At 40.6% G+C, this 11,310-nt stretch overlaps 3 protein-coding genes across 3 annotated transcripts; 1 reads left to right on the forward strand and 2 right to left on the reverse strand.

Moving 5' to 3' along the window:
• Positions 1 to 302: 302 nt before the first annotated feature.
• LOC128251884 (V-type proton ATPase subunit e) lies at positions 303 to 1,462 on the forward strand. The gene has a single exon (XM_052979127.1). The coding sequence runs from the start codon at positions 1,023 to 1,025 to the stop codon at positions 1,392 to 1,394; it is 372 nt and encodes a 123-aa protein (XP_052835087.1). The 5' UTR covers positions 303 to 1,022; the 3' UTR covers positions 1,395 to 1,462.
• Positions 1,463 to 1,850: 388 nt separating this feature from the next.
• LOC128251864 (cytospin-A) lies at positions 1,851 to 3,992 on the reverse strand. Its single transcript, XM_052979103.1, has 2 exons — positions 3,659 to 3,992; positions 1,851 to 3,611 (listed from the first exon to the last, which is right to left on the reverse strand). The coding sequence occupies exons 1-2, from the start codon at positions 3,879 to 3,881 to the stop codon at positions 1,918 to 1,920; spliced, it is 1,917 nt and encodes a 638-aa protein (XP_052835063.1). The 5' UTR covers positions 3,882 to 3,992; the 3' UTR covers positions 1,851 to 1,917.
• Positions 3,993 to 5,510: 1,518 nt separating this feature from the next.
• On the reverse strand, positions 5,511 to 9,921 carry LOC128251871 (adenosylhomocysteinase-like 2). Its single transcript, XM_052979111.1, has 8 exons — positions 9,571 to 9,921; positions 9,394 to 9,454; positions 8,052 to 8,121; positions 7,239 to 7,905; positions 6,694 to 7,012; positions 6,389 to 6,632; positions 5,667 to 5,787; positions 5,511 to 5,603 (listed from the first exon to the last, which is right to left on the reverse strand). The coding sequence occupies exons 2-8, from the start codon at positions 9,442 to 9,444 to the stop codon at positions 5,597 to 5,599; spliced, it is 1,479 nt and encodes a 492-aa protein (XP_052835071.1). The 5' UTR covers positions 9,445 to 9,454; positions 9,571 to 9,921; the 3' UTR covers positions 5,511 to 5,596.
• Positions 9,922 to 11,310: the final 1,389 nt, after the last annotated feature.

The following is an 11,310-nucleotide window of genomic DNA, read 5'->3' on the forward strand; positions in this document are numbered from 1 at the left end:
ATTTAGTATAATCCTTTTATGTCAATTACAATTTAAGGTGTTATTAATGGAACTGCTACCCAAGTGTCATATCATAAGGTTTCTAGGAACCCAAGAAGAGCTCGCTGGAGAAGTGGCCTTAATGCCGTCTGAATAAATCCGTCACGCATTCCTTTTGCACCCACACTCCTTGCCAAACGACTTCGAGTCAAATATTTTGACGGTTTGTCAAAGAAGTGACAAGACAAACCCGCACCGGAACCGATAACGCGGTGGCCCAGTATTTGGCTGCGTGGTTTTGGCTTCGGTTCGGTCTCAACTCAGTTTCTTCTTAAGTGCCGACCGTGTTAAAGGGGAAATCACACATTTAGCCCGATTTGCATGTGCTTGCGACTCCAGGCGGACGATACCTCTGGGCGGTGATTTACAATGTCGAATCGATCGGGCACTGAAAACACGGTTACGTTCTGGCAAAAACATCTTGGCAGTCTACAGTTTGTGACGGAGGTCGAGGTGCGAAGTTGTCTGTCAGGGCAGCTACTGTTCTGCACTCTCTATAAGCCCGAGGCCCCCGCATCGAAACGGAATTAAAGATGGCCATTGCCGCGAAATAACCGCTGGCTTGGCACCGGACGTCTTGATACTTATGCCGAGAAAATGGAAAATTCGATGTCGCCATTAACATTTATTGCTACTTTGGGAAAACTCGATTACACCACCACCGCGCACACTGCAACGCCAATGCACAGCCGCCATTTTATGAGTCGCGCCTGGGCACTTATGGCATCATCAGGACCTCAAGGGGATGATCCGGGGGAGGATTGGCCTGGATGTGGATGGCAGGATGGCAGGATGGCTGGATAGCTGGCAGTCCTCGTAAAACGGATTTTGCGCTTAGTCAGGATGCGTGCAGCAGTTTTATGGGCCGCTCCGGCACTCGGAAAATGTATACAGTTTTCCATTTACAACCTTCGCGCTCCAGTGCGCCTGCAGCCTCCGCTGGCCGCCATAAAATATCGAAATGTTCGCAGTTATAAAAGTTTATGAGAGCAGGCACCCAAATTGGTATTGCCAAGCTCTGGGATCCGGGACACAGGGTGGAAACTTGTCAGAACTTGGCACTCGGCCAGCTGGGAAACTTACCGGAAATGGACAAGCATGTGGCATTCACGGCCGTCACCGTGTTCTGGCTGCTCTTCGCCGTCATCGGATTCCTGGTGTCCTACCGATTTGAGGAGCGAGGCATAATCCGGTGCTGCGTGATCCTCACGGCCGTCTGCTGCTACCTTGCCTGGCTGGTCACCTTCCTGATGCAGCTGAACCCGCTGGTCGGACCACGGGCCAACCAGAAGGTGATATTCGGCATGATAACCTACTGGCCCAACTCCTTTATCCACGATCAAAGCGACCCTTGATACCGCTGAAGATTATATATTTTTAATATACAAAATAAAAAAAAAAGTTCCTGTTCGCGGAGTTATAGAGGGCGTCAAATGCAAAAAAAAAAACAAAGGATTTTAAAGAAATTACATTTCTATCCTGATTCTCGTCATTAAGACTAATGCAGTTGTTAATACTTCATATTATATGTTTTATAATTCGAGCAAGAAGTATTTTTTAATGGATTGTCTTACAACCGGCTTAATTAAGGGTGCATATAAATTAACATAACTACTTAGTTCTTTATAGAAATATAGGACACACAAACAGACCAGGATATGTTATTGAATAGTTATCTGGCTCCAAATAAAAAAAAAATAAATTGGGAAGTAATAATACCCTATTTTAAATAGCATTCTTCTGGTGAATGCCCAATCGGACCCAAAAATCTATGCCAAGCCTTCCGTTCTAGACGGAGTTAAAATTAATACTTTTTCGTTCTTAAAATTGTTACTAATGTTTATTGAAATATATTGTATAAATTAAAAAATCATTGTTTTATATCGGAGCTTGCAGGCAGCCTTGCAGCTCCTCTACGAAATCGAGAACCTTCTCGAAGTTTGGATGCCTGTTCAGGCACTCTGCAATGAAGTCGACGGAGTTGCAAACACCCAGGGATTGGGCGATGTTCACTCCGTATGTCAAGGTCTCTTTGGGCCCCTTCTTGCGAATATAAATCTCTTCAATCAAATCGGGGCGATAGGAGTGAATAATGGCGCACAGAGCTCGACCACTGGTCCACGATTCACTGAACTCATACATCGGCAGGCCGTAGGGTTTGACCTTCCGCTTGCACCAGCGAAGCATGTTTATCCGCCGGTTGCCGAATGTTTTCCCCAGATACTTCGGTATTGAATCGTTTCTGTGTAACATGGATTCACTTAGCACTGAACTGACTGATGGGCGCCCATTAACTGGTACAGAAGTTTTTGGCCTAGCTATGTACTTTGGCATCGAATTGGGTGTGGATAAGTTGGATGCACAAGGTCCTGGCACTGAAAAATTCGAGCGCTGACAAACTGCTTCTTGATACACAGATCTAACCTGTTCCTTTAACACACCACGGCGTATACACGTCTTGGAGGTTGTGGGTGTTACCTGGGGCTTGTATATCTTGTCCCACAAAGACTCCGGCAACTGCGGATACTTCACTGGGGGCTTTAAAAAGCTGACACTTTTATTTTTAAAATCGCACGCACTCGTTTGAGGAGTGGGAGCTAAGTTAACCACTTTGTTTTCTGGCGGTAGCAGTTTCTTAAGGCAGATTTGTTTCCAACTTTTTCGAACCTTAGTAAGGTTACTTTGGAGGGATTCTAATAGCTGGCTCCACTTGACGCTGCATTCCGGGAATTTAAGACGGTTGTAATGGGAAAAAGCTTTCAGGACCTTATCGATTACGTGTAGAGTCTGTTTCCTCTTGCTTCTCAAACGACTTATTGGATTAACTTCTGAATTAATGGCGGACTTACTGCTTTCTTTTACCCCGAATCGCAGCCTTTCTTTCCCAAAGCATAGTTTGTCTATATCCTTTTTGATCTCTGACATTTTTGTCTTGGCTTCCACGAAAGTTTCTTTCGCCAGCTTGAGGCGGTACTTTAAATTTTTAAGAGCTTCCTGCTCCGATTGATGGAGCTTTGATGACTTATTCACGGCGCTATGACATCGATTGGACATTCTGCATTTTCTTTGCGTAACATGCACATTCCATCGTCGCAGACCTCTTTCCCTTGGTTCAATCTTTTTACGCAATCGGTATTGGTGTTCCTTTAGTTCTTTATTCTGTTCGCTGCTGATCTTTAATTTGAGCTTAGATTTCGATAGGCTTTCCTTGAGTGCCCTGACGCACTCCTGCTCTTTGACGAGCTTTAGTGCCGTGTTATGCAGTTCCATGCGTGCCTGACGCACAAAAGATCGCTCCTTTGCTAGCATCAGATTGTGGCCTATTAGTTCTAGTTCCCGCCTCAATTCCGCATTTATTAACTTTTGGCGCAATTCACTTAATTCATCCGAAGGACTACCATCCAAAACGCTTTCCGTATTTATGTGTCTTAAGCACTTTGTTGGGGCATCTCTAAGAACAGTCTCCAGCTCGCAAAGAACGGCATCAACGCTCAACTGAAAGCTGATTTTGGACTTTCCTTCTTTCTCGCCCAATGGCAATACCAAGTACAGACGCTTTGTTTGCCGGTAGCCTGAGAATAAACTATAAATACAACTGTGATTCCTTTTAGGCACTTACATCGTGAGAAGATTTCTGCGTATGTCACCTTGTCCTGTTCGCACAATTCATAACTTTCCACATATTTCTCCCTCATCGCCCTAGTCAGCAGAATTAGCTTTCCCAAACAGAGTCTCATCTTGACGGCTTCCTGTCTGCTCCAATCCCTGGTGTTTTCTCTCAACCTCGCGTCATTCTTCAAGTCGGACAGTATGGCTCTTATATGGCATATACGTTCCTTCATTACGGATCTAATAACCACTGAAAAATAACTAAAAGGAAGTGTGATACGGCAAAGAATTTATAAGCAAATAAATAGAACGAGTATGAAATGAAGTTACATTTGCCTTGTCAAATCTAAACACTGGAGTTTTTACAACTGCATTAAAAAAATAATCGTATTGAATGTACCAAAAACTTGTATTTTTATACTCGTAGACTTTATATACATTGTGGCCCACAAAATAGCTGAGTTTTAAAATGGCTAGCAAACGCTAGATGGGCCACCCTGTGTCTAATTAATAACATTAATATTTCATTTAGCACTTACCTTTCGCTGACAAAGAGACTAAGACCGCTGGCTTAAAAATATTTTAAAGCTAAAAATTAAACATTTAATAGAGTGTCAGTTGCAAACTTTTTTTTTCGAAACTTTATCCCAACAATTTTTCAGTTGTATTTAGAAACGAAGTGGACAAAATGAAACACGTGGCTACCCCGGAAGGCCTTGCAGTAGGTTATCCGATTGACCGATGGACCACTTTTTTAGCACACTTTCGATAGTATAGTCCTCAAGGGCTTCAATTCACTACAATTTTTGAAATTTTTTCATTTGATTTTTTTTTATTTATATATCTGAAAATTTAAACCTTTTTTAAATCAAATGGGAACAGCTTGAAATCTTATATTTTTAACATGAATTAAAGTATTTAATATTAAATCAAGCAATTAGGAACGCACTGTATTTAAAATTATGATTTAATATTTAATATTAAGTATAAAATTTTGAGTTCAATAGTCAGATATTTATATTTACTATTCCATTTTTTTATCAGAGTAGAGAGTTTGCAAAATCAAGTAGTCGGTCAGTTATTAGTCAAGAGTTTGCATTATTAAGGAGTCTAAAGAATGAGTTGCAAAGCGAGTTGGGTAATCCAAACACTCCATCCATTATAAAAACGACTAGATTTATTTATTAATTATTTTACTTATAATTCAGGACTGCAAAAACAAATAAAAAATACACAAATACAATAATATGTTAATTATAAGAAAATTTTGCGAGATCATTAAAGAACAGAAGAGGAGGAGCAACAAAAGCGGTCAGGAGAGGTCATTAAGAGTTAGTCGTCAAAAGATAAGACCATCTCGCAGTAATTAATCGATTACGCATCCATTGAATTTAGCTCGTTTCTTAGATAATAAATTAAATGTTTTTTTTTTGGCGAAATCAAGTAGTTGGTCAGTTATATGTCAAGAGTTTTAAAGACTCGCAAACTCGAAACGAGAAATAAATAAAACCTATTACATTTATAAATCCAGAGATTGCATTATTAAGAAGTCTAAAGAGAGATTATTAAAAAGAAGTTGCAAAGCGAGTTAACTAATCTAAACATTCCATTATAAATGGATGCGTACAGCAGATTTTCAATCATTCAATCATTTCAGAAATCGATACTTTCAGTTTAATTGATACATCGATTAATTATTTAAGAATCGACAAACAGAGAAAAATGTAGCCGCAAGCGTCCGTTTCTTGAACTACTCATAACTACGATTAACAAAACGCCACCTACAATCGTAGCAAACAGCTTGTGTTTATGAGCGCTTTTAAACGGCATGACAATTTTCAGAAACCTCAAATCTTATATTAAAACAATTTTTTAACTTTTATATTTTTTCTAATAATATTATTTATATTTCAGATCAAGAACAACAGGATAAAACATTAAATACTGATTAATATCTGTGAACGAAATAAAAATTATATGTTAAAATGTGATTTTTAATTGAAAGAAGGCTGACTTACCTGTAGTAATTGGCTTTGAAAGGCCCGGCCTTGTTCAAGCCCATAAACTTGGCCTGCTCGTCCGTGAGCTCCGTGAGATGAGCATCGAAAGTGGCCAAATGCAAGCTCGCTACGTACTCGTCTGGAATTACGCATTAGGTTTGCTTAGGTTAAGTATGGCTTCGGGTGGACAATATTTGCAAATGGTGATGGAGTTCCATCTGCTTCAGAGAGACTAGTATCAATTTGATTTAGGAGTAGCTTACAAGAGGTCATGGGCATGCTCACAGTGTCGCGGTGACCAGACACCCATATAAGGTTGATTCTGAGATGATTGGCTCTCTCGTTAAGAGCTTGGCTCGTTGGTCCTAATAGCCAGCAGAAAATCCCATTTACGTCCGAATTGCTTTCTTGCAAGGGAACAGATCTATGACCCATAGTAGACTGGGGTCCCATTGCTAAGGATTCTAGTAGCTTGGGCTAATCCCATAATTGAGGTCACAACTCTGCTGGTAAGCATTGACTTCTTGGGTGACTTTAGTGGAGGACCCTTCTATGTCTAGAAAACCCGCCTTATGCTGGAATTCGATTTCTATGGAAATATAGGTTTGTTCTTACTGTAGGCTTTCAGTAGGAAAGAGACTTACGGTCTGAAATCATTTGGAAAGGTATGTGATGGTTTCCCTGCTCTAAACTACGTAAAATTTCTTTAAATGCCCTTAGGGGAATAGCATATTTCATACCCATTTTTTTTGGCAGCAAATAGACATCCGATTTATATCTTCCTGGCGCTGAGAAAAGCTCAATAAGGGCCAGAGCTTGAGTGGATGAGGCAACGGATACGACAAACGAGGAAATCGTTGAGCATGAGAGATTCACCAGTCTTCCCTCGGCCAGCAGAATTATCATTTTATTATCTGGCCACCTAATGTGGTCAACTTGAGAACGGACTCGCTCCCACGTAAGCTCCGGGGTATGCAATCCATTCTGAAATCGATTAAAAATATCACAATACATCTGGGAAAATTAGGTGTTCCCAAAAACTCACCACATCAATCTCCGAACAGGAATGGCCCATATTACAGAGTATACATCCGTTTTTCATCCTATTCATGTGATCCCGGGTGATTACATTTTTGTTACCCGTTGCCGTGACCACCACATCCACGTTCCGAATGACTTCGTTGAGCCGCACCACCCGGAATCCGTCCATGGAAGCTTGTAGAGCACATATTGGATCCACCTCTGTGATGTAAACTATGCAGCCTTGACCCTTCAGCGACTGGGCACAGCCCTTTCCCACATCCCCGTAGCCACAGATCACCACCTGCTTTCCACCAAACATAATGTCCGTGGTACGCTTTAGACTGAAAGGAAAATTAGACAAGAATTCAAATCGATCTACGTTATAAAAAAACAAAATTTATTCCATACCAATCTAGCTAAAATTTAAATTAAATTTATTAACTTTAGAAGTCGGCTCAGGCAATTGAGCAAATGAAATATGGGCAGCATGTAAGTTCTTTATCCGTATTTTAAGAGGGTAGGTAAATTTACCTTTTCCCCAAGATGATAATGACCATTCGAGCTTACCTGTCAAGGATGGAGTCACGACACGTGTAGAAGGTATCAAACTTGTTCTTGGTGACCGAGTCGTTGACGTTGATGGCCGGAACAGTGAGCTTTCCCCCCTTGGACAGCATGTACAATCGGTGAACCCCGGTCACACTCTCCTCCACGATGCCCCGGATGGCCTTGAAGTAGTCCGGATACTTCTTCAGCAACAGGTGAGTGGCATCGCCGCCGTCGTCCAGGATGAGGTTGGGCTGCCAGCCCTCCGAGTGGATGGCCCTGTCCAGGCACCACCAGAACTCCTCCTCCGTCTCGCCGCGCCACCCGAAGATGGGAATTCCCGCCTCCGCCAGGGCAGCGGCCACAGCGTTCTGGGTGGAGTAAATATTGCAGGCCGCCCAGCGAACGGTGGCGCCCAGTTGGATCAATGTCTCGATCAGCACAGCAGACTGGGCATTTATGTGGGTGCATCCCACAATGTGGGCTCCCTTCAGGGGTTTCTCCTCCTTGGCCCTCTTCCGCAGCGTCATGATGCCCGGCATCTCCGACTCCGCGATCTCGATCTCCCGCCGTCCAAAGGCGCTCTTCGAAATGCTCTTTACGCAAAAGTCGGTCCCGCCGGCGGAGTTGCGCTGCTGGTTGTCCTTCGGCGAGATCTCATCCTCGTCGGAGCTTCCCGTGAAACAGGCTTTCAGGAAGATTTATTAGGTTATTCAAAAAACAAAAATGTTCTTAGATATATAAATAAAAAGAGTATGGTTTACTTCAAATCTAAGTTCACGCTTGACTTCGAGCTAGCTAAACTTATCACAAATTTTATATAAATAAACTTACTTGAGCTGAATGAGCAGGTTGACACATCTGAAAATCGTCGAGCTTCTATACTGGATTTTTTTACAGCAGTCTAGTGAAAAGAAAAATACATTTATGGACTAATTAATCCGATGGAAGATAAAGCAAAGAAAATGATGTTAGACTTGGCCCAAAAATTGTCTTGTTTAACCAACTTTAAGTAGATGATGAGCTCATTATGTTTAGATGATGACAGATAAGAAAATAATAACAAGCACTTAATATTAATAAATGCTTTTAAGAAGCATTTATACTACTTGAAAAAAATAAAACTGTAAGCCTTTTCCCAATAATTTAATTTATTCTCAGGTGTGCATATTTCAGCATCTTCAAGTGTTAATAAATGAAAATACAATTGCCGATATCTAATCATTTTGATTACACTCCTTGACTAACTAAACATTTATAACTTGCCGTATAATCACAGCTAATGGTACCGATTCAGAGACTCATGAATTTATTGCACTTTCCAATTAACAAATCGCCAAAATCGCAATCGCACATACCTGAAGTATGTAGGGATCGATCAATTTTTGATGAGAAACTTATTTGTGGGCGCGAATTATGCGTCGTTTCCAGTGAAATCTAGATTTAAGTGCAAAGAAAAACCCAAGGGAATACATTTGAAGCTTGTCACTAATTGGCGTCATTTAGCATACCGGCGATAATTCGTCGCGCCAATTGATTCGGGTAGATATGAAATCGCGAATATAGATCCAGAATCCGGACCTCGGTCGGTTGCTTCCCGGAGTGTATGTAAACAGTTGAATTAATGAAATCTACGATTGTATACTTTTGCATTGTGTCTATTGTTGTTTACGTTTCACTGGCCATATGGAATAAACATCTACATCTATCTACAACATTATAATTTTCTACGATCTTAATAAGCCGATATTTACTTCTCGAGTAGATCAATCTTTTGATTAGAAGTTTAAAGTCTGCAAAGCTAATATATGTAGGATTTATTATATTGATTTATTGGGGCCATGTGATGTGCTACGTATTCTATTAGAGTCATTGTTTAGTTCACAGATCGTTTAGAAATTAGATCATTTTGTTATTTAATTAGCTTGACCCCTATTACAATCTCCCAACTAAAGCTGTTTTACTGGATTTGTCTTGCGATCACTTTCACGAGGAATATGAGCAGCTTCGAGGTGAATGTCTCGCCTTAATTTATTGTTCAGAGAGCGTCTTTGGGGGCTTTGTTTGTTTGTTGAGGTGTCACGTGCTGTTTTCATTTTAATCGCCAAGTTCAGCGATTGAAACGAGTTAAGTGGCTAATAAATATTCACTATCATATTCCATTTGTTATATTTACCTTATCAGCCAGACTCAGGTCGGCAAACGTAGTCTCTGGCATTTGGGACATTTTGGATGCACTGAGAACCGATAAAGAAAAAAAACAAAAAGTAAACCAACCATTCGAATAAAAACAAACAAACGTAGTCATTGCCAGAAATTATTCAAAAAAAGCGAATGACCTTCGGGGACTTACATTTAGACGGATCCGAAACAGGTTATATGCTCGGCTTGCGCTTTATTCCGACTTCCTACGTTCTATGCACCCCAGAGACCTGCTCTAATCAGCCAGTGCAAGTGTTGGATATCACCTAGACTACGAGCTTATATCCTATACTTTCGCACAACGTCAGTTCTGGTGGAGATCTCCGATCAGACTAGATCGGCCCGCGTTTCGAAATTAAACGAGATCGCCAATCGATCGATTCCGATTCCGTCCGCTTCACTTGCCAAGATCTCCTGCTCTCGGGGTCTTTTTGCCTGTGTATCTGGTGCGATCTCCGGCCGCAGACGTCCGCTCGCGACTGGGGCAAACAACGAACTGACTCACTGCCCCGGGTTTATAGGGAGCAGCACGATCGTATAGAAATAAAAAAAAACAAAAAAAAAAAAAACAAAAACAAAATTGAAAACACAACAAGACCACGGAGCGAAGTATCAGCACCGGTTCAAATAAAAGATCGCCACATTTATGAGAATCTTATCATGGCGCGGCTCTTATCGCTCCGACCCCCGTTGAGCTCCCCACACTCATCTCGCTTGGGTACTTATCATGATCCAACTTCACCCCATGCAGTATTCCCGAGATTACGGAAATCAATTTCGACTCTGACGTAGGCAAAGTGTCCACTCGGATTAGTGGACTTGTTATAATGGCTAGAGTGCAAATTCGTACTGAAAAACAGCTGTAATTAAATCCCCAAAACTAAAGCGCTTGGATTCTTATCTTTGAGTTCCAAAAATAAACATTTTAAAAGCAATATATTCTATTCTTTCTAAAAAAAAGTCAATAGAATACTACTTTTTTATTGGATTATTCTTATCAAGGTTTTAAGAAATAAATGCTAATAATTGTAAACTAACTCGGGCGCAATCAGCCTTTTATTAATACCAAAGTCTATTCTGTTCTTAATTGCTACTCGATTTCTTATGAAGCCTAGTGGAAAATTATATAATTATTTTATTCTCTTATTTTTATTTCAATGAAGAAGTCCAAATTTTTTAAAAGCCTGCTATTACGACTAGTATATAGAATAAGATAGAAAAGATCTAATAGTAATCTTATAAATAATTATAGAAGATTTTAAAGATACCGTCTGAAGCATTAATATTTTCAAGATAAGTACATATAATTTAAATACAGTTTTTTAAGAGTAGGTTCAATCAAAATAAACACACCAAACGATTTAAAGCTTTTACTAATTTTGATGAAAATTATGTGAACTGCCTTTTTTTCTTTCTTTTGTAAATTCCTTTTTTTAAGCAATTGGTGTGTTTACACTTTCTAGCAGGGGGTTGTTCATTAACTTTACTTTCTAACGTGCCATTCGGCCATTTTCGCCAACGTTACCCAATGATTTGATTGCATTCAATTTTATTGGATGCCCGTACGCTTTTAGCGCGGCCATAAAGAGGGAAGAATTTTAATCAAGGCACCGAAATGGGAATTACGCCATCAACCCTCATCGGAAATCCTGGCCAAGGGATGCTGGGTAAGGGATGCAGCATGCAGCGGGGGATGATTGTTACCTTAAATTGGTCCAGAATCAGGGGTTGCGAAATTCATTATGTGCAGCTGATGGTCTAATTGGTCGCTTTCAATTCCGAGTAGTATCTCAAAAAAGTGGCCGATGCATTGTGCGTGATAAACATTTATTGTACCAGCTTCTGTTGATAATTGTGGTGATCTTGTAGTCGGTTTTTATTGCACACAGCA

This window comes from Drosophila gunungcola, chromosome 3R (genome assembly GCF_025200985.1).
Source record: "Drosophila gunungcola strain Sukarami chromosome 3R, Dgunungcola_SK_2, whole genome shotgun sequence".
Lineage (NCBI taxonomy): Eukaryota > Metazoa > Arthropoda > Insecta > Diptera > Drosophilidae > Drosophila > Drosophila gunungcola.